Source organism: Eulemur rufifrons, chromosome 21, assembly GCF_041146395.1.
Source record: "Eulemur rufifrons isolate Redbay chromosome 21, OSU_ERuf_1, whole genome shotgun sequence".
NCBI classification, from domain to species: Eukaryota; Metazoa; Chordata; class Mammalia; order Primates; family Lemuridae; genus Eulemur; species Eulemur rufifrons.
Genome location: NC_091003.1, coordinates 17545192 through 17566924, shown reverse-complemented (window position 1 = coordinate 17566924; position 21733 = coordinate 17545192). Strand labels below are relative to the sequence as shown.

The window sequence follows — 21733 nt, the reverse complement described above, 5'->3', positions numbered from 1 at the left end:
GAAGGCAGCTAAGCCGCAAGAAGTTCAGGTTCCAAAGAACAAAATCCATTTGCAAAAATGAACTGCTGGGACTTTACAAGGGAAAACTGGGCCAAAAGGTTAAAAGGATATGATTGGCAGAGAGTTGCTCCCGTACAATGTGCCCAGGAATCAAACTGGGGATGTAAAGGCCCCTGAGGGGGAGACAGAACTGCTTTTTACCAAGTGTAGAGCTCAAAACTCAAAAGGATCAGAGAGGTTTCTGAGGTTCTTTGTGGAGCCTGAAACTACTGCTTGCAATTCTCCCACTCAGAGTGATCTATTCACCCTTCTTCCAGATCCTGCAGTCTTCCGAGCTCATCAGATTTCTTTTTTAAAGAGACTGACTCATAGTGAGCTATATAGGAAAAGGAGTCACTAACAGACCATCTGTGCCAAAGCCTTGTCCTCCCAAACTCACTTGAACTCCAGACATTTGGTGATCTCCTTCTGCAGGTGCATCACTTCATACAACAGGTTCTGGAGCTGTAGGTGATAGGCGTCCACTTTCTGCTTAGCCTGAAAGGAGGACAAGGTGTCAGAGGTGAGCAGGGCAAATTGGGGTAGGGCCAGAGCAGACGGTCAGTAAACACAGAGAAGAGGTAAAGGGGATAGAAAACAGGATAGGGAGGAAGGAGGAGGAGGGAGGTTAATTAAACCTTTCAACTCCCACCTCGTGGGTCTGATCTCTTCCTTTCTTCAACCTGATGTGGGCTAACCGGTTAAGCTTCTTGAGAGTCATGAAATGCACACAGCTCTGGATCCTCCGTTCTTCGATTTCAATTGCCTGTGGGCAAGGAAAATGATAAAACTGTTGACAACAGGTGCTGGCTCAGTTTCCTTCAGTCCCTCGCTGCTGACCTATTCTCATCAGAGGGCAAAACCAGACAGTGGACGGAGCTCAGAACCATGAGAAATGTCATGAGGAAAATGGAGGGATGACTGTAGAAATGCTTAAGGTTCCCAGGCAAAAGAGCTATTTCTGCTTGGACTAGAGTAAAAGGAATTGAAGATGGAGCCAGTGCAGCCAATGCACAATTAATATCTGTCCCTGTAGATCCTACACAGAGATCGCAGCAATAGCAATACCTTGCCATAAAATTTGACCTCTACAAATAACATCACAAAATAAATTCAATGCAAATAGCAGAATTATGGCCATAAAGCTTGGCTACAATAAAACAGATTGGATGTAATAATCTTAACAATATTGGCCAGCATGAGCACAGATAAGTGAGATTCCTGGAAAAAAACTCACTCATCTAGTTTTTAGCCACATTGTTTAGTTTCTCTGCTCCTAAAGCCTGGTTTATTCATTTAATACTAATGATAATTTCATTTTTGGTCTGTAAGATTTACTAGTACATACCCATCTTTATAACATCAAGGGAATTTACAAGTACCATCATTTCTCAACCCCTAGCAAAATACCTAGCACTTAATGAATATTAATTGCATGAATGATCAAATTAGTTATGGAATAAATTAACTTTCCTGTACTCTTATTACTGTAACTGGTAATTGGGTGGTGTTGAGGAGTTCTAATAAATTAAGAGGCAAGTCTTGGGAGCTCCCAGGCTCCAACTACCTGATCATGGCTAAGAGAGAAGACCAAGATGAGGAAACCCACAGTACGTGCAAAAACAGCTGCATCTATGGAGAACCACCAGGTTCACGGCCACCTGGTCCCACTCCTTACCACGTCCTTGCCACTCCTGCTCTTCAGGTCCTGGATCTCGGCCATCAGCCTCTGTAGCTCCTGGCACGTGTACTTATACAGTTCATAGTCTCTGCCAGGGTCCCGCAGGTCCACCTCGGCTTCCTCGCTGTAGTATTTGCCTTCCTGTGGAGGCAATGACAGAGGGCCTGGGTGGGGGGTGAAAGTCTTCCTGTTGGGATCAGTGACACTTGGCTGAGATCTCATATATAACCACAAGAACAGTAACAATGAAGCCTCAATCAGCTCTCTAAAGGATCTGGTTCTCAAATCAAATGTTTTTCTTCTTTTCAAAATAGAAACCTCTTTTTCTCTTTGATCACAAATGCATGCATGCTTGGTATCAAAGATTCAGAACACAGAGAGGAGCATCAAGAAGAAAATAAAAAATTACCTGTAATTTCACCTCCATGTCTGAAATAACTCCATTGTAAATATCGTGGGTAAGTACACATTTTGTTTTTAAACAAAATCAGATCATATTGTCTGTGCTGTTCAATGCAAGTTACCATCGCAATAAATGGCTGCACGATAGTCCACTACAGAGATGAACCAGGACTCACTTAACGAAATTCCTACTGATGGGTATTAAGATGGTCAAATCAAGCTCTGCAGAGATCAAATTATCCTAAATGGTCTTCCAGGCTTTGTAGTAAACAAAACACATGCGATCTGAGAAAGATAGAATTATAGCCCCAAAATGATAAGGCTCTTCATTAATCTTGATTTCCTAAATCTGAGAAAAGGACTGTTTATTAATTTTAATTTAAACTGGTATGTTTCCCTATTCTAGTTTAAAAAAACAAAAACAACCAAACAATCAAAACAGCTAAGTTATAAATTAGCTTGACAGATTCAAGGACAGAGAAACAGACAAAAGGAAGAGAAGAATCTGGTGACCACATGAGCTTTCAGGCCACAGAAGAGGCTCTGTGGGCAGGTTCTGTGGGCAGGTGGTTCTGGTGCTATCTCAGCAGCACAGCCAGGGCTGCCACACCTCTGAAGCTCCATGCCATACTTCAGACGGACTGCTACCTTCTGACCATCAGGAAAACTGGAGACACACATCAGACTGGAATACACTCTCTGTGCAGGTACTAATCATGTCTGATACAGGCTTGCTGGTTTGGGGGATGCTGCAACTAAACCTGATACGGACACACAGGTTTGGTGGAACCATGGGAATTCCAGTTACCTGGTCAGGTGGAGGCCACTAGGAGGTTGTACCTAGTAGATGTGACCCAGAGCTGCTACAAACTCATAGCCAGGCACGTGGCCATGAGATGCAACTTCTCAGCAACATGGCAACCCTGGCTGATCTCACCTGCTCAGTGTCAGATCGATTCCGCTTTCCTTCAGCTGGGGCTCCATCACTTCGGATCACTTTGGGCTTCCGTTTTTTGCTGGATTCTGATGACATGGTTGTTACTCAAAGTCAGGAAGAAATAGCAGAGAGCTATTAAGAGGAGAAAGTTTTTGAGATTTTCCCCTAGAATCAGAAGGCTGAAGTCTAACTAGCAGTTCTGGCTACTTACAGACTTGGTACCTCAGGAAAAGTCATTTAACCCTTTAAAGCCTCAGTTTAGCCCTCTGTAAAAGGAGAATCATCCCTCAGTCTATGCACAATGAATTCCACCTCCTTTTTAAAAAAGGCATCACAGCCAGCACAGTGGCTCACGCTTATAATCCTAGCACTTTGCAAGGCCGCTTGAGGCCAGGAGTTCAAGACCAGCCTGGGCAACATGGTGAGACCTTGTCTCTACAAAAAAAATTAAAAAATTAGCCAGGCATGGTAGCATGTACCTGTAGGCCCAGCTACTCAGAAGTCAGAGGTGGGAGGATCACTTGAACCCAGGAGTTTGAGGTTGCAGTGAGCTATGATGGTGCCACTACACTCTAGCCCAGGCAACAGAGCAAGACCCTGTTTCAAAAATAAATAGATAAATAAAATTTTAAAATTATATAAATAAAAAAGGCATCACCATCCACCCCACTGACCTCAGAATCAATCATCTTCAATCTCTCCCCTCCCCACTCTGCTCACATCCTGCTCATACCCTCCACAGCAGCGTCCTGCATTCAGGTGTTCAACCAGCGATCCAAGGCACCATGCAAGGCACCATGCATCTCTCATCTCAACACCCTAGGCCACGCCCACCACATTCCTCACCAGGACTACTGTAACAGTCCTGCCCAACAATGCTGTCTAAATTCTCTCTTTTTTTTTTCTTCTTTTTTTCTTATTCCAGATGAGTTCAGAATAAATTCTCTTTCTTAAAAAAGAAAAACCAGTCCAATTAATGCCTTTCCTGTTTCAAAACCTTTGCTGACTCTCATAATGCACTGAATGAAGAATGAAGTCCACATTCCCTGGCCTGCCAGCATCTCATCTGGCAATGCTATCAACTCCCTGGTTGACCCTAAAACTTAAAGAACAGAACCTACATTTCCTGGGGTTCTAGGGTCACAAAGCAGCCTCCCTTGCCACCTTACCACAGCCTCCTGAAGTGGGCAGCACCGTCCCCTTAACCCCAATCAATCTGTCAATACTCAGGGAGACAACAGTAGAAGTCAGAGAGTCCTAAATTGTAATCTCCACTCCTCTGTAATTTGACGGCTTTATTATAATGAATATACTAATTTTTGCAATTTCCTTCTGCATAAGAGAAAGCAGTTTTCCATTTATGGTGGAGAGACTTAAAGTTTTCTCTCAAAGTAAATTTAAGATTAAAAGGTGACTGGATTAAAAATCTTTAGTAAACAGTCGTACGGGTGGTAAGCTGATCTGGTAAAACCCACAAAAGTGGGACCCCAAAAGCTGAAGCGTGGGAAATCCTGGCTGTGGCAACACAGTGGAGTGCCTCGCACGCCGAAGCATGCAATGAATGTGAGCTGTTACCACCACCACCATTGTCATCAGGCTACATCGTCACCACCAAGATGGTGATACCACCTGCGGCGCGAGAACGCTGCAGCAAACATTTTTCAGATGAAGTAACCGCACAGCGCCGAGCCGAACCGCCGGGGACCCCGGATAGGGAGGACGGAGAAGCCAGCTCGGACCCCATCCTGAGGGCGCACTTCGAACAGTCAGCACCTCAGTCGCGGAGAGCCCCGCCCTTCCCAGCCTCGCGGACACGGGACCCTCCTCACCTCACAGCTCCGCGGACCAGTCCCCGCGTACAGGCCACTTCCGGCAGCGGGGCGACTGGGGCCCGCGCACCATAGAGAAGCGGAAGAAAGGAAAGAGCGGCCAGCCGGAAGCGATGCGCGGAGGCCGGAAGCGACGTGCGGAGAACTCCGGCGGCCTCTGGCTCTCGGCTCTCGGCTCGTGGCTCGGTGGCTAGCGAGCAATAGGCGGCAAGACCCAACCAGCTAACGCCCCTACTCTGCCTTCTAAAACTGGGAAACTGAGGCTGTACGGGCAAAGGCTCTAAGTGCCTTCTTCACTTCCCCCAGCGCCTAAAGCAGCACCCAGCAACCAGCGGGCGCTCAGATAAGCGGTTGTTGAGTGTTGGTGGCATGCCCAAGACATCGCGAGGACAGCAGCGCCAAGATTTGGTCCCTACTAAATGAATTTGCCTCCATAACTTGGTTTCTTACCTACTATCATATTCGCCGTAATATGCCACTCCAATGAAGGCAGCAAGTTAGGGAGGGCATTAGCCCCATTTTACACTTTTTTTTTTTTTTTTTTTTTTGAGAAGCGCATTTCCAGTTTCTCCATGTTAGGCCCGATTTGACCAGGACAGTCACAACTCTAATTCAGTATCTGAAAGCTTCAGGTGTTTCCCACCCCTGGCATGAATTGTACAACCAGGGTCCAGGATTTTTCGTGTAAGTCCTACTTGTCTGGAGCTAGTAACACGCGTCCTGAATCCGTGGTTATACAGAGCCGGTTTCTTCTGCCCTGGGGTGAGGACGAAGATGCCCTCCCTGAGAATATATCAGAAACACAATACTGTCTAGAGGGGAAGCCCACCAGCTCTGTTCTGCCCTGCCTTGGGTACACCTTCCTTCCAGATGAAGAAAAGACACCGCGGTTTATAGTAAATATTTAATCGGTTCCATCAGCAATTCCAGCACAAGTTTTCTTGGAAGGGAGGCAGAATCAAGCTACCCAAAGGTTCATGAGGTATGGGGGTCACTGAGAAGACCCCCCACACACACCAGAGTCACTGACTCCACTCCACATACCTGATGGCCCTGTAGAATGAGGGTTGGGCTCACAGAATGTCAAGTGGGGGAGAAGGAATGCAGGATGTGGGAAATACAGGCCCTGGCCTGTACTTCTGCCTTTAGGAAGGATGGAGGGCAGGAGAGACTCCCTGCACAGGACAGAACTACACATTCAAGTTCTCAACTCCTACATGTAGGGAAAACAGACAAGCCACTCTCCATCTATTTAGTATACCCCAAGTGGTATTCTGTCACCTGTGTTCTATCTTCCCAATTCTGTGTTCCAAATTCCAAATTCTGCAGTTCAAATCCAAGTTCTAAATTCTGAGTTCTATGTTCTGGGATCCTGTTACATATCTGTCTCCTGCCTAAATCCTTCCTGGCTCCCATCCCTTTTCCCAGCCTCTCTGGGAGGAATGTCCAGACCTCCTTTGGACCTTGCTGATTTGAGGGGTTTCTGTGGCAGTTCCAGGCTTTTCCTCAGCAGGAGGGACTTGGCTCAGACTGTCCATCAAGTGGGTGGCCCAGTTTAGATCAGGGAATCCCCAAGGGCCTGGCCTGACCCCCTTTCTTCCCAGGCCACCTCTAACCACTGGACATGCTACCTTTTGTGCAACTAAGCTAAACAGAGGATTTCCATGATGATTATTGGGGCCTGGTGGCCTTGAGATGAAGAATCTTAGGAGAAGATAAAGAAGACCTAAAAGATTGCTATTCTTCATTCAGGGAAATTAGAAACTACTTCCAGCAGGGGGAAGGGGGAAGGAGCCAGGTGGGGAAGGCAGGAAGGGTCTGGGCAGAGGTACATGTCCTCAGAACCTTGTCAGCCTTCAGTTCCCCCCTTGTCTGAGCTGAACACTGCCCCTCAATCCTCCCAAGAGCCAAGAGTAAACCAAGACAGCAGGACCAGGAGCTCCTCTGTCTGGGGTTGCCCTGAGGGAGTAGGGGAAGGAGGTGGAGGTGTCAGCAGCATCACTGGAGAGGAGAGATCTTCAAGGGGATCATGATCCGAGACTCCATGTGTCGCACCAGGGGGACTGCGGAGAGAAGCAGAGGTCATAGAGGGGGCTGAGGCAAGCCAACCTCCCCTGCCCCCCGACACTAGCCTTCGAAGGAGGAAACCCCAGATGCTGAGACGGGAAAGCCCCACTGCCCCCCTGGAGAGCACCAGGTCTCCCAAATCATGGGATAAGACAGGACTTAGATAGTAAGGAGATGAACATTTTCTTAAATTTTAATAATTATATTTTCCTGTCTTTTTTTTGAGACAGAGTCTCACTCTGTTGCCCGGGCTAGAGTGAGTGCCGTGGCGTCAGCCTAGCTCACAGCAACCTCAAACTCCTGGGCTCAAGCGATCCTCCTGTCTCAGCCTCCCGAGTAGCTGGGACTACAGGTATGCACCACCATGCCCGGCTAATTTTTTCTATATATATATTTTTAGCTGTCCATATAATTCTTTCTATTTTTAGTAGAGATGGGGTCTCGCTCTTGCTCAGGCTGGTCTCGAACTCCTGAGCTCAAACGATCCGCCCACCTCGGCCTCCCAGAGAGCTAGGATTACAGGCGTGAGCCACCGCGCCCGGCCTATTTTCCTGTCTTATGAAAAAAATAACTAGCATAAGTTTAAAAATGATTTCATAGATATTATTGCAAAGAACAAAGCGAGATGAAAAACAAAGTAGGGAGATTCAAAGAAAAATATCAAGAAAATATTTGTAGTGGTAGGATACTGTTTGGGCAAAAGCTGTGAGGGGGTCCCCAAGGGGCTAAGATCAGAAAAACACTGATTTAGTCCAAGTGCCCCATTTTACAGATGGGAAGGCTGCAGCCCAGAGAGGGTCAGCTCCAGGTCATTGAAGAGGTTAGACTCCTGCTCAGAGATTTCAAACTTTAATGTGCATACCAATCACCTGCAGTTTTTGTTAGAGTGAAGATTCTGATTCAGCAGGGTGGCAGGCGGGGGTGGGTGGCGGCTGAGATTCTACATTCCTAACGAGCTCCTGGGGGGTGCTGATACCGTAAGTTGGAACCACACTTTGAATAGAAGACTCCCGCCACATTTACCCTCACACCAGCTGGAAGTGTTCACTGACCCTCAGAGGAGGCACTCACCTGTATAATAGACATTTTCGTCCCAGCCTCTCTTCCTCCAGGCAGCGTTTCGAGTCTCCTCCCGAGACTGCAGGTCCTTATAGGCTGTGGGAAAAGCATAGGCTCATCCCTCAGGCACAGAGGATCTGATCCCTCCCCAACTCAGGGCCCTTTCCCACTGCCCTAACCCCTGCCCTGCTGTCTCTCCCTCCCCAGATGCCTCCCTTGGACTGTTAGCAAACACTGTCCATCTAATCAATAGGTAGGTTGACAACTACGTTTATGTTTCCAGTCCCAAACTCTCCTGAGGGCTCCAGACTCATATAGCCAGTGCCCACTTGACATCTCTAAGTAGATGTGTCAGCATCTTAAATCTAACACTTCTGAAGGCCAAAATGACACTCCTGACCCCTGCCAACCTCCTCTCTCCCTAGACCTCCCACATTCAGTAAATGACGCACTGCTGCTCAAGCAGGAGCCTGGGAGTTCTGGAATCCTCTTCTCCATCTCTCAGCCCACATAGACAACTCGTCCACAAGTCCCACTGGTTCTACCTCTAGACTAGCGAATCTGTGGACTTCTCAGCATCCCACTGCCACTACCTCAGGCTAGGCCCCCATTGTCTCCTGCCTGAACTTGTGTGACCGTCCTCTGATGCCCTGCTTGCTCTCTTGCTCGCCCACCAAGCACTCTTGGCAAAGCACACAGCTGCCAGAGGAATCATATGAGAACACAGATCGTGTTGCTGCTGCTTGAAGCAAACATTGAGGCAGCCTCCTGCTGCATTTACAAAAAATCCCAGCTCATCCCCACCTGCCGGGCCCCTGGCCCCCTCTCCTATTCCATCCCCCCACACCCTTCCCCACTCATTCCACACCGATCTCCTTGCTATGCCTCAAAACCCCAAAGGTCTTTTCCTACCACAGGCCTTTGCACGTGCTATTCTGTCCACTTGGAATGTTTTTCCCCAGCAATTCACAGCTGGCTCCTTCTCATCCTTTCGCTCTCAGCTTACATTTTAGCCACTCAGAGAGGTCTTCTTTGTCTACCCAAGCCAGTGTAGATCCCTCATGTTTTTCTCTATCATCTCTCCCTGTCTCTTTTCTACAAATATTGGTGTTTTGTTTTTTTTTTTCCTTCCCACATCCTTTATGTGAAATTTTTTTTACAGGCAGGGTCTGGTCTCACTCCGTCACCCAGGCTAGAATGCAGTGGTGTGATCATAGCTCATTGTAACCTAGAAATCCTGGGCTTAAGTCATCCTCCGGCATCAGCCTCCCAAGTAGCTGGGACTGTAGGCCATATGCCACCATACCTGGCTAATTTTGGGGGGTTTGTTTTTGGAAGAGACGGGGGTCTCATTATGTCTCAACTCCTGGCCTCAAGTGACCCTCCTGCTTTGGCCACCCAAAGGCTGGTCTCAACTCCTGGCTGATGTCAACTCCTGGCCTCAAGCAGCCCTCCTGCCTCGGCCTCCCAAAGTGCTGGGATAACAGGCATGAGCCACTATGTGCGGCCTACAAATATTATTTGTAATAATCTGAAATTAATCCTTGTTTGTAGTTTATGTCAGATGTAGTATCTCCTCCTGCTAGCACGTAAGTTCAATGAGGGCACTAATGAACCCCTATTGTCTACTGGGAGTAACGGTGGAGGAAGGAGACTGATAAAAGGCTCCTGGAAGGTCCCCAACCTACCCCAGAGATGATGCACAATGTAGAGCTCTCCAATCTGCGAGAAGAAGCCGCCCACTGCCTCCTGGTTCTCCTGCCGGTACTTGATGGCTCGAGCCCTGGAGAAGAGTATGGGCAGACAATCCCCTAAGAGATCCTCACCTCCTAGTTGGATCTTTCTCCCAGACCCCCCAAGGGCAGAGGACGCTGGGTTCCCTGGGAAAGGTGGCCCGCGGTGGGGCAGTTGAGCAGGCTTCCCCCCACCCCCAGCCCTGGTGCCGTCACTCACCAGTTGTTCCCCCACTCGATCATGGTTCCTGGCTGAAAGAGAACCACAGGGAGGGTGGGAGTGAGCCCCCACCTCACATTCCTGGCGTCACAGCTGGGCAGGGATGGGAAACTGTCCTGTTGCCCCAGCTCCAGGGGCTGCTTGGCTTCATTCATGGGCCCTGACTGGCATGCATGTGTGCACCTGTACGTACACACCTCTGCTGTGAGCCCATAGGGAGGGAGAGGCCAGAAGCCCCAGTCTAGGTGTTGGGGCACGTCCCCCTCGGGCAGCTGCAAAGCAGCACTGCAGCTGGAAGCTGGGAGGCAGGAGGGGATCCGTCGGAGGGAGGCACCTTGAGCTTGTATGTCCTCAGCTCATAGATGTTGGGGCCCGCTCTGGGCAGGGGCTCGTTCCAGAAGCTGAACTCGAGGAGCAACTGGTTTCTCCTAGATAGCAGCATCTGGCTCCGCTCCTTTCGGAACTCCAGGTACTCCTGCAGGCATGGTGGTATGGGCCAGGCTGTCAGGAAGCACACCCCACCGCGACAGTGTGCCCCATGGGGTAGGGAGGAGCCCCCAGCACCGGGCTGGGCTGGAACCGACATCCGGAGAGGTTTGCCGAGGGGACGCTAACATACCTTGTTGTTTTTGAGCTTGTTCATGCAGTCCATGAGGGCTGGGTAGCCACCCGAGAATCGCCACAGGTGCACTGTGGAGGGTGAGAGGTGCGGGTCAGGGGGCTGCTGGATACGTACGTATGTGGCCGGGGGTGGGAGAGTGTGTCCCTAGTATCCTGTAGCACCAGGACTCTGAATTCCCTTTGCCTGGGTGTGTGTGTGGGGAGAAGGGGACAGTGCTGAGGCGGGGATGACCCCAGACACAAATCTAGGAGACCTAGGTCTGAGCTCCAGCTGTGCCAGGTGGCTTCTGACTGATGCCTCTAAGCCTCAATGTTTTCACCTTGAAAACGGGAATAATGCTTCCACCCAACCTTCCTTAAATAGCAATAAGATCAGATGTGTCCCGTACCCTGGGAACAGCAGCATGCCAAAGGAGACCACCAGGCCTCTGAGACACAGGCTGGACAAACGGCCGGGGTAGGCTGATATAGAATATTCCAAGACATGAATTGAAAAAGCGATGCCCCAGTAGATGCCCCTGGGGCAGAGACTTGAGGGCTGGGGGACTCAGGCAGGAGGGAAGCTTACTCTTCACTGACAACTGTTTTGTTAGGATTTTTTAAAATCATATTCTCTGTACCGGATCGAATAGTGTCCCCTCAAAATTCATGCCCACCCAGAACCTCAGAATGTGACCTTATTTGGAAATAGGGTCTTTGTAGATGCAATCGAGTTAAGATGAGATCACACTGGGTGGGCCCTAAATCCAACAACTGGTGTCCTTATCAGAAGAAGGAAATTTGGACACAGAACACTATGTGACTAAGGAGACAGACATTAGAGTGACATATCGACAAGCCAAGGAACACCAAGGGCAACCGCCAGAAGCTGGAAGAGGCAAAGGATTCTCCCCTACATCCTTGGGAGGAACCACAGCCCCACAAACACCTTGATTCCTTACCTATGGCCCCCAGAACTGTGAGAGAATAAATTTGTATTGTTTTAAGCCATCCAATTTGTGGTATGTTGCTATGGCGGCCCTAGGAAATCAATCTACCTCCCAATAATAAAGAAACCCAGTTAACAGTGTAGGAAAAGAAAGGAAAGAGTTTTGTCATCCTGGGAGCACCGCTGAGCCCATTTAGGGAGGAAGGTCCCCGAGGGTCAGGCAAGCAGCTAGAGCTGAGGGCGATTTGGAAGCTCAGACTCTGTTCCTTCCCATCCCCTGCCTGCTCCTCGCCTGGTTTTTTACTCCATCTGTGCCTTGATTTTCCCATCTGCAAAATGGCCTGATCCTACAGTATAAAGGCATCTTTCTGAGGGGAATTAGCAAAGTACTGTACGGATGGAAATCTACCAAAACAAGGACTGCTGACCTGTGGAAAAGGGATTCACCTAATACTGGAGGACCAGCAGAGAAAAGCTATAAGGATGGCATCATAGGCCAAGACGAAAGAATTTTCTAATAATTATAGTGGTCCCTATAGAAGATGGATCAATGGTTCTTACAAGTTTATTAAAATGTAGATTCCAGCCATGTGCAGTGTAATAATCCTTGCATTCTGGTAGGCTGAGGCAGGAGGATTGCTTGAGCTCAGTTCAAGACCAGCCTGAGCAAGAGTGAGACCCTGACTCTACAAAAAATAGAAAAATTAGCCAGGTGTGATGGCACGCGCCTGTAGTCCCAGCAACTTGGGAGGCTGAGGCAGGAAGATCACTTGAGCCCAGGAGTTTGAGGGTGCAGTGAGCTATGATGATACCACTGCACTCTAGCCAGGGTGACAGAGCGAGACTTTGTCTCAAAAAAAAAAAAAAAAAAAAAGGTAGATTCCTGAGCTGTACTCCTAGGGTATGGCTCCAAGGATCTGTTCCCCTGCTAAATCTACACAGGGGACTAAACAGCAAAATACACAAAATGTAGGGCGTGTTTTAAAAGTCAGGATCCCGTCCCTCAAAGTCCATTTCACAACTAGCAAACACTGCAGAGAACCCGAGGAATACTGCCGGAGCTGATCAAGTCGTGCTTAAAACGGGAAAACTGCAGTGGCTGAAATTGATGGCACTCGGTGTGCTTTTCTCTTCTCCCCTTAGCAACATGTCAATGTCTATTACTACAACAGAATAAATGATTAAGGAAATCTATCTATCTATCTGTAGGTCACAGATTTTTTTCAGAGACACACAATGATCAGAGCTGTCAAAGGATGAGATAGGTTGGCATAGGAGGTAGTAAGCTCCCCATTGCTGGGAGTATTCAAGTAAAATTTAGAGAACCATCAGGGCTGTGCTATGTGGCCAGTCTAAACTAGCTCTGTCTAAATGGACTTTCTGCTATAATGAAAATGTTCTATAGCTGCACTGTCCAAGACAGTAGCCATCAGCCACAAGTGTCTCTCAGTGAGCACTTGAAATGTAGCTAGTGTGACTGAGAAATTACATTGAAAATTTTATGTATGTTTAACTGATCTAAATTTAAATAGCTACAGGTGGTTGGTGGCTATCATCTTGGACAGCTCAGGTCTCAATGCCAAGGCCCCATTACATGGCTGAGATGCTGTTAAGTCAAATTCATGTGCAGGTTCTAGCAGCTGGTGCCAACTTTGGTGGGTATGTTGGGGTGGGGTGGGGCATGCTGAAGGTGCCCCTGGAAGTTGTAAGAAACCAGCTCAGACAAGAGCCTCCATTTATTCCAGCTATGTGCTACCAACTGGGGACTCAGTGGTGAAGACAGGCATAGAGGCCTGTCCCCCCAGAACTCATCACCTATATGGGGGGGACAGGCTACACAGGCAGCTACAGGGGTGCACGATCAGGGCATGAAGAAGCAAGTACTGAGGGCTCGGGAGCCACAGGGGGTGCCTGACGCAGCCTGCATGGAGGAAATCCGGGGAGCCTTCCAGGAGAAGGTGATGTTTACATCAAAATAAAAGACTGAATAAATGACAGGTGATCCAGGTAAAGCGGGCAAGGGAGAAAGAACACTTCAGGTAGAGGAAAGAGCATGAACAGCAGCCTGGAACAAGAGAGCAAAACTGTCAATCTGAGGAACTGAAGTCCCTCAGCACAGTGAGCAAGGAGGATGTGGCGAGAGGAGGCTGGAGGCTAGACAGGGAGGGACGCACAGGCCTCATGGGCCACCCCAAGGGCAGAGGGGAGCCAGGACAGGTGTTGGAGCAAGGGAGTGAGGCCTGCATTTAGAAAGACCCCCCAGATGCTGCTATGGAGAGGGAGTAGAGGGCAGTCGGTATGGAAAGTGCCGGCGGCCTGGGCTTGTCGGTGGCAGTGGCTCTGGGAGGTAGGCACCTCACCTGCCTGGTCCTGCTCCCCATACCACGTGTTCCAGTTGCCCACGAGCGAGCAGGGGTAGTCCTCATCCAGGTGCAGCTTGGGCAGCACGGCCTCCCTGTGGGAGGGGCAGAGAGAGGGAGTAGGGCTCATACCAGCCTCTAGGGCCCCTGAGATAAGGGTCCCAACTCAGGCCCCCAGGGCTGGGCCTCAGTCTCCCCATCTCTAAGATGCAGAGGCTGGATAAGACGTCCTGGATTTGTGCAAGGAGAACGGGGCAGTGTGTGTTCTGAGGATCTGCTGGGATGGAGCCCCCCACCGAGCAGGGGCTGGAATGGGTGGGTGGAGGAGGGCACTCACGTCAGGCTGTTGTAGGCATCCAGACACTCGGGCTTCACGTTGTGAACTGCAACAGAAGACAACAGAGCGGAAAGTGAAGCAGAGTGTTGCGGGCCAGGGGAGTGGGAGGGGGGTGGCCATTAAGGCCAGGACTCCCCGGACAGCTCCGGATGTTCCAGACCCTCTCATCTCCATGCTGGGGACTCACAGGCCCCCAGAGGCCCTGCGAGGGTAGGGGTTGGCCAGCTCAGCAGCTACTCACACTGGATCTTGTAGAGGTTGCTGGTCTCCTTCTTAGATAGCAGCGTGGAGTGGGCATCTTTCCGGGGATCCACCTTGTGGACAAAGAGGGAGCGGAACCAGCTGCCTTCATTGTCCTTGGAATAGAAACTGCAGGACAGAAGAGTTCAGGGGGCCATACAGAGGCCGGGGGAGCCTCAGCAATTTCACCTGCTCAGGTGGATGTCCTACTCCCCCAGACTGGTGACCCACATTTCTGGGAATGGGGCCACGGAATCCCATGGCAACTCCAGAGTATGAAATGCTATTGGAACCACCTGAGCAGACCTGGTCATTTCTACAGAGATTCCAGGTACTCAGCTGGCTTCTAGAAGCTTTGCAGGGCCTCAGGAGGTCAGGAGAAGCAGCCCCATCTCCTACCTCTGTCTCCAGCTTCCCTGCCTCCACTTTACCGTCTTCCAAAGGGTCCTCCTCTTGGATCACACAACTGCAGCCTCTTGCCAAGAGGATCAACCCCACCTTGCCTGATGCCCAAAGCTCTTAGCAACCCAGCCTATCTTGTCAGCCTCCCCTCCTGTCCCCTCACCTGTATACTCCACTCTGCAGGTGTGCTCTGCCCTGAACACATCAGGCTTTTACTCTGTGCTTTCTTTGCAAATTCTGTCCTCTTTGACAAGAAGGCTGCTCTTACCATCCTCCCCAGTGCTCACACTGCACTTGGCCTGTGTCCCTTCCCAGACCACCCCACAAACGGACAGCCAAAGACAAATAAGGCTTGTCCTTAAGGAGGTCACATTCCACTAGAAGAAATGGCCCTAGAACACAATTACAGCCAGGGGGCTCTGGAAGAGCCCAGGTGAGCAAGCCTTAACTCTGCCTCTGGCAGCCTGGGCAAATTCTCCTGGGGAAGAGGTGAGCTGGCCAGTTCCCAAGGCCGGTTTTGCAGACAGAGGGGGTAAAAGGCATTGCAAGGCAAGATGCGTCCATTCATCCAGCCAACACCTGCCCTGCCCGCCTCCACAGGGTGCTGTGAGAACGCATGAATCAATGAATATATCAATGACTGTGATTATGTGCCTTGCCCATGAGAACCGTGGTTCAGAGATCAGAACTGCACCTCCTCCCCCAGCACACTGACACAAGGTCCCAGCAGGGGCGGGGCTTATTTTGAGGATCCCAGAGGCTACTGATCTTGCCCCACAGCCTTGGTGCAGCTTGTAGGAAGGCCTAAAAGCAAGTCTCCCGCTGAAGAGATGATTCCTAGCCAGGGAGCCTGGCAGAGGAGTCCCTGCGTGTCAGCAAGCCTTCTCCCTTTTCAAGCCTTTTCTGTGGCCAGAGCACATATCTTGCAAATAAAAACATTACTTTTTTTCCAAAATATGGAACAGCCATTGGGACTGATGAAACTGAATCCTCATCTTAAAGTGGTGATCCATTTGTAGGAGCATAGACAAAGATGTGAGATTTGCCCCAAATTGTTAATACTGCTTACTTGGGAGAAGGGAGAGGGAGACGGTTAGATTTTTCTTTATTCATTATAATTTTTTGTAAAGCTAAAAAAAAAAATTGTTTTAAGCATTTCTGAATTCATGGGCTCTTTCGGTCATTGTGCACGTATTTGCTTCACTGCAAAAAGACGATTATCACTGGATGGGTAGTGCGGTCTGTGAAATTTTTCGACCAGAATACAGGAGCCACTGAGCCAGGGGTCTGGGATGAACTTTCCGGTTGCATGATCTCACTGACTCTGTGCAATGATCTTGCAGTGTCGGTACTACTAGTGTCCCCATTCTCAAGAGGATAAAATGAAAAGGAGCTGAGGGAGTACAAGGAACTTGCACAGGGTCACACAGCATATCAGGGAGCAGAGCTGAGCCAAGAACTGACCCAGAGCTCTTTCCTCTAAAGCCAGCCCCCACCCCGGGTCTGGCCCCGAAGGACCTGACCTTTGGTTTGAATGTAGAGGGGCTGCTTCTCTTGGAGGGGGTGGTGGCAGAGAGGAGAGTGGCTTCCACTATTTGTCAACCAAGACCTTTGCTCCAGTACCAGGCTTCCAGTAATCCATTAACATCAGTACTGACCAAGATAAACAGCCAAGTGGCCAGCCCTGAAGACAGAGCCCGGGGGGGCTGGAATCCAGGGGGGAGAAAGGGAGTCCAGTCTTCCCACCACTCTCTAATCCTTCCTGCCTATGGGCCTCAGTTTCCCCACCTGTCAAATGAGCAGGGCGGAGCAGCCCATCCCTAAAGATCTTTTCTACAGGTAAAATCCAAAAAGGGACTTGTCATAGATCCCAATGCAGGGTCTTGAGGATAAAACAGCAGCTCAGGGAGTTTTAAGGAACTTGCCCAAGGACACACAGCACATCAGGGGGCGGAGCTGAAGTAAGAACCAACCTAGAGGCCGGGCGCGGTGGCTCACGCCTGTAATCCTAGCACTCTGGGAGGCCAAGGCGGGCGGATTGTTTGAGTTCAGGAGTTCGAGACCAGCCTGAGCAAGAGCAAGACCCCGTCTCTACTAAAAATAGAAAGAAATTATATGGACAGCTAAAAATATACGGAAAAAATTAGCCGGGCATGGTGGCGTATGCCTGTAGTCCCAGCGACTCGGGAGGCTGAGGCAGAAGGATTGCTCGAGCCCAGGACTTTGAGGTTGCTGTGAGCTAGGCTGACACCACGGCACTCTAGCCAGGGTGACAGAGTGGAACTCTGCCTCAAAAAAAAAAAAAAAAAAAAAAAAACCAACCTAGAGTTCTTTCCTCTAAAGCCAGCCCCCACCTCGGGTCGGGCCAGGTCCTCAAGTGCATATTTTCAAGAGTTCATATTTTACTTTCTGAGTAAAATCGAAATGTTCTCCTACCCTTGACCTCCCCAACCCCTCACCTGCTCTCTATTTTGTTTCGTACCTCCATCTAAAACACTATACCATTTTTTTTCACTTATGATGTGCTTTGTCTGTCTCCCCACTAGAAGCAGCCCATGAGCAGGGACCGTGTGTCCGTGCTGCACACCCAGTGCCTGCAACAGTGCTGGGCATGTGCCAGTGCTCAGTCTGTGTTTGGGAAATGAATGAAGGTGTGGCAGGTGCGGTGGGGGCGGGGGGAGGCCAAGACACAGTTGCATGAGAATGATGAAAGCTGGAAGGTGAGAAAGGGAAGAAAGGGCATATCGTGGCCCAGAGTGTATACTCAGAGCTCAGGGGCCCTTCCATCCCCAATAGCAACAGCAGAACTAGTGCTTAAGAGCACAGGCTCTGGACAACCCCGGGTTCTAATCCCAGCTCAGTTTCATCTTTCTGAGCCTCATTCTCCTCATCTGTAAAATAGGGGCCACAGGATGGGCCTTTCAGAGAAAGGGCCTGACAATATCACTACAGCATTCCTACCTAACTTCCTAACTCATCTCCCCATTCCCACTTTTCCTAATCTGCCCATCATCTTTGGAAAGCACCATTTTTGTGATGCCATTCCTCTGCTCCAAAGCATTCTATGGCTCCCTACTGCCTACAAAAAAAGACCAAATGTCTCCACTTGGGATTCTAGCTCTAATATACTTTGCTGGGCTTTCCAGAGTCAACTCTCTTTTAAATTTGGCACCCACAGAAACAGGATTCCCTACTGAGGTGGTTCTCAGATTAACAGTATCTGGAAACTTATGAGAAATTCTCAGGCCCCACCCAAGACCCACTGTGGCAGAAAGTGTGGAGGTGGATCTAGCAACCTCAGTTTTAACAAGCCCAGCAGATCCTGAGGTTTGAGAATCCCTGCTCTAAGAGTAGTCCCAATTTCATCTTTTTGTCATGTAATCTCAGTAAATCATCCCCCAAATGCCAAAGATCCTAGTATCTATTAGACCCAGAAAAACATAATACAGCCTCATCCAATCTGTGGGGTCCGCCTCAGCTGGACCCATCCAGCCCCTTCCCACAAAAACAACCTCTCATGTTTCCCCCTCAACTCAACCATCATTTTCACATGGATACGTCTTGTTTCCCCAGACATACCAGAAGCTACTAGCTAATGTCCTTCCATCCCCAGGGTACCTAGCATGGTGCTTTTGGATGTGAGTTGCTCAATAAGTAAGTGTCCCAGATGAGAACTTTTCAGTCTCTCTTTAGGAAAACTTACCGTAGGTGACACATTTGCACTGCCAGCAGGGATCAACAGTCTGATGCCTCGCCAAACGAAACCACTCCAGAACATTATAGATTTATATGCTGGGATATTAGGGATTGACACATCAGGAAGCTCGGCTTCATGCACATCCCAAAACACTTTTCTCATTTGAGTTGGCTGACTTTAGAAAGGGGCCATGCTTCTGCTGATTGTTCCCAAGGTATGTCTTTGGCTAGAAGAACTAAAGTTCTATTAACAACAAGATTACTGGTGCAGCAGTAACAATAACTGCGTTTTACTGAGCACTTACTGTATGCTAAGAGCTAATCCTCACAAAAGGTATTCGAGATAACTAAGGCTCAGTGATGTTCCACATCTTATTCAAGGATGGTTAATCAAGAGGGTCTCAATCCAGGTCCACCTGATTTCAAAGCCCACACTCTATTCCCACGCCAGCAACCTCATTGCCCCCAAATGTCAGAGGCCAGATGGGTCACAGCTGATCCCACTAGCGACTCCAGAGAGGTATGGGGCAGGAGGGAATGTTCCCAGTTATCCAGTGTAGAACTAAAGTGTAAGTAACTGCAAAGCAGTCCTTGAGGGACTTGATAAGTATTAACCCAAGTGTCTTCACAGCAATCCTGCAAAACACACCAAGCAGGGATCACCATCCCCACTCTACAGAGAAGTAAACCAAGGCTGACAGGTTCAGTTGACTCATCCAGGGTCACCCAGGAAGTGAGGAGCAGCAGGCTGCCTCTAAATCTGCCCCCTTTCGTAGCCTTTGGGTATTTGCCACACAGATGGTTCTACCACCAACTATTCTTCCCCTGCCTGGATTTCTTCAAGGGCTCAAAACAACGGGCTCAAAACAGATGATCTCCCCAGGGCTCTTTCAGCCCTGAGATTATGTGGGTTGCATGCAGAAATTGCATGAGACACAGGTTTGGGCAAGAGGCAACACTTCCTGCTGGTTTACCAGGTGTTAGAACACTTCACAACCTCGGCCTCTTTAATCCTCAACAACTCTATGAGATATACGCTGTTTTATTACCCTCATTTTACAGATAAGGCACCTGAGGCTTGAAGAGGCCAAATGACTTGTCCAAGGTCACCCCACCCAAAAAACGGCTGAGTTAGATTTGTTGGTGTCAGGCAAACTCCAGGCTCGTCCCACAATGTCAGCTTTGCCCTTAATTACTGGGCAGTCCAGGTGGGAGAGGTATATGCCCACTCCTCTTTCCCAACTGCCCCAAAGCCCCACTGCACCATGCTCTACCATCTCATGGTAAGCTCTAACGGAATTCTGCAGCTTCACTCCTGGGCTGCAGGGCAGGAGGGACCCCTGCTTCCTTTCCATAGGTGGCCTCACTCTTTGGCAAATGTTCTTTGTGCACACTCTGTCCTTAGCCCTGTGGAGGTTGGGGGACTGGGGAAACAGAGAAAAGTGAGATCACAGTCTAATGAGAGAGACAGGCGAGCACCAGGCCATAAGTGTACAGGGTGATAAGTGCAGAGACGGGGGGAGTGGAGGGTGCTAGAGACCAAGGAGCGAGGGGCTGTCTAGGGCTAGTCAGGGAGGCCAAGCCCTGCCTCAGCCCAGGGCAGAGCCCAAACAAAAACCCAGGCTGAGCACATGGCCCAGGCAGCCTCCCTCTCCCAGGAGGCCACCAGTTGTGGTGCAAAGTGCATGGTATGTAAGGAGACCTGGGTCCTAGATTCAGGGCTGCCACTGCACAGCTGGGAGAGTGACCTTGGACAATTCCCACCCGCTCTCAGGTCTCTATTGCCCCACCTGTATAGTTTAGGGTGGGCAGCCATGGTCCTTGGGGATGCCCCACTGCTCCCCTGACTTCATCTCTTCCCCCCAGAACTTCCCCAGGAGCTCTCTCTCTGAGAAGCCCCCAGTCGGGGCTAAATCACAGGCAAAGGCCTCCTGGGAAGGGGACCATTCCTCCTGTCCTCTGCCCCCTCCCACACTCCAGGGTCCAGCCCTGCCCCTCTCACCATCCTTCATTCTCTGCCCAGACCCAGGTCCCCACCAGGACAAAGACCTTGCTCCTGCCTTTCTCACCTTCCCCGTTCTCTGTCCAGATTCCTGCCTAGGCCTAGGTCTTGGCTCCACCTCTAGCCCCTAGATTCCAAGCGTGGCGTCTCAGCCAGCTCCTCCCTCCAGCCCAGACCCTTGCCCCCACCCTTGCCCCCGCCCCCGCTCTCCCCAGTATGCGCTGCTGCCGCCGCCAGGCTGGGCTCTCACCGCGCCGCAGCTGCAACGTCCCCGGTGCGGGGCCCGGGGCCCCCCAGCCACCGCCGCGCGGCCGCAGAGATGCTGCACAGCCGCGGAGCCATGTTGGAGCGGCGAAGGTTGCAGGAAGGCCCCGCCCCAAGCCCGGTGGCGGAGGCGGGGCATACGTAAGCCCCGCCCCCGACGGCTCGCCCTGCGCCCTCTGCGCCCCACCAGGTGGGGCGCAGACATGAGCAGGGCTCATCACAGACATGAGCAGGGCTGGGGAGCCTGCAGACCCCTCAGGGAGGCCCAGGGGCCTTATCACTTCTAAAGGGGCAGGGACACACTTCCCAAAAGATGTGCACCCACTGGACAGTGGTTCCCTCCTGGTGTGCTTGGGGGGAGTCGAGTCTGCCCAGCTAGGCCCTGTGCAAACAAGCCCCAGACCTCTTGGAGACACAAAATCAAATCAAATAACCAGTGACCTTTTTTTCTTTTTCCCTGCTCTGTCGCCCAGGCTGGAGTGCAGTGGCCGAATCATAGCTGCAGCCTCCAACTTCTGGGCTCAAGTGATCCTCCAGCCTAAGCCTCCTGAGTCACACCAGCCCAGCTTCACCACTGACCCTGACTTTGAGTCCCTCCAGGGCAGAGGCCTTATAAGAGCCCCTCCTTTCCCTCCCTTCTCCTGCCTGACACATTAAATATTTACTGAATCACTGAAAAACTTTGCACAACAATATTTTTGCTAATTGTGATAAAGGCTATGATGTATTTAGTAGTATGTAGTGGATTTATAATGGGGGTAAGGGGAGAAGAAGGGAGGTTCTATAGAGATTTCAAGTGTCTGTGATGACTTCTGTAAGGAAATTAGGTTGGAACAATAATTTTTTTCTTGTGTGTTCTAAAGTTGCTACAATAGCATGTATTATTTATGTGATTTTTTTTTTTTAAAAAGAAACT

The 21733-nt window shown here is 50.0% G+C and overlaps 2 protein-coding genes across 7 annotated transcripts in view; both read right to left on the bottom strand.

The window, feature by feature from the left end:
- THOC5 (THO complex subunit 5) overlaps positions 1-4949 on the bottom strand; it is a 28669-nt gene extending 23720 nt beyond the window's left edge. For 2 of the 5 annotated variants that reach the window (XM_069496886.1, XM_069496891.1), the window contains exons 1-5: positions 4889-4949; positions 3060-3191; positions 1718-1861; positions 692-805; positions 440-537 (exon numbers count right to left, since the gene is read on the bottom strand). In XM_069496886.1, the coding sequence (XP_069352987.1) occupies positions 440-537; positions 692-805; positions 1718-1861; positions 3060-3155 (452 nt within the window). In that variant the 5' untranslated portion in view covers positions 3156-3191; positions 4889-4949. Of the gene's footprint in view, positions 1-439; positions 538-691; positions 806-1717; positions 1862-3059; positions 3192-3538; positions 3657-4688; positions 4759-4832; positions 4853-4888 lie in introns of those variants that run through there. The other 3 variants (XM_069496888.1, XM_069496890.1, XM_069496889.1) reach the window with 3 other exon arrangements.
- Positions 4950-5778: 829 nt separating this feature from the next.
- On the bottom strand, positions 5779-20926 carry NIPSNAP1 (nipsnap homolog 1). 2 transcript variants are annotated; one of them, XM_069497051.1, is made up of 10 exons: positions 20804-20926; positions 14455-14582; positions 14214-14259; positions 13877-13971; positions 10587-10657; positions 10302-10442; positions 9968-9999; positions 9703-9797; positions 8027-8110; positions 5779-6951 (listed from the first exon to the last, which is right to left on the bottom strand). In XM_069497051.1, the coding sequence occupies exons 1-10, from the start codon at positions 20893-20895 to the stop codon at positions 6887-6889; spliced, it is 849 nt and encodes a 282-aa protein (XP_069353152.1). In that variant the 5' UTR covers positions 20896-20926; the 3' UTR covers positions 5779-6886. The 2 variants fall into 2 exon arrangements, with proteins under 2 accessions (XP_069353152.1, XP_069353153.1); XM_069497052.1 differs by having other exon boundaries at positions 20858-20926.
- Between the last annotated feature and the right edge of the window lie 807 nt (positions 20927-21733).

What these genes read in the sequence shown, in the direction of transcription:
- NIPSNAP1 (XM_069497051.1), bottom strand. Translation starts at nt 20,895, where the DNA reads ATGGCTCCGCGGCTGTGCAGCATCTCTGCGGCCGCGCGGCGGTGGCTG. An exon ending in ATCGAGTGGGGGAACAACTG is followed by an intron (nt 9,798 to 9,967) that starts GTGAGTGACGGC and finishes ACTCTTCTCCAG; the next exon opens with GGCTCGAGCCATCAAGTACC. An exon ending in CATTGTGCATCATCTCTGGG is followed by an intron (nt 8,111 to 9,702) that starts GTAGGTTGGGGA and finishes CTTTTCCCACAG; the next exon opens with CCTATAAGGACCTGCAGTCT.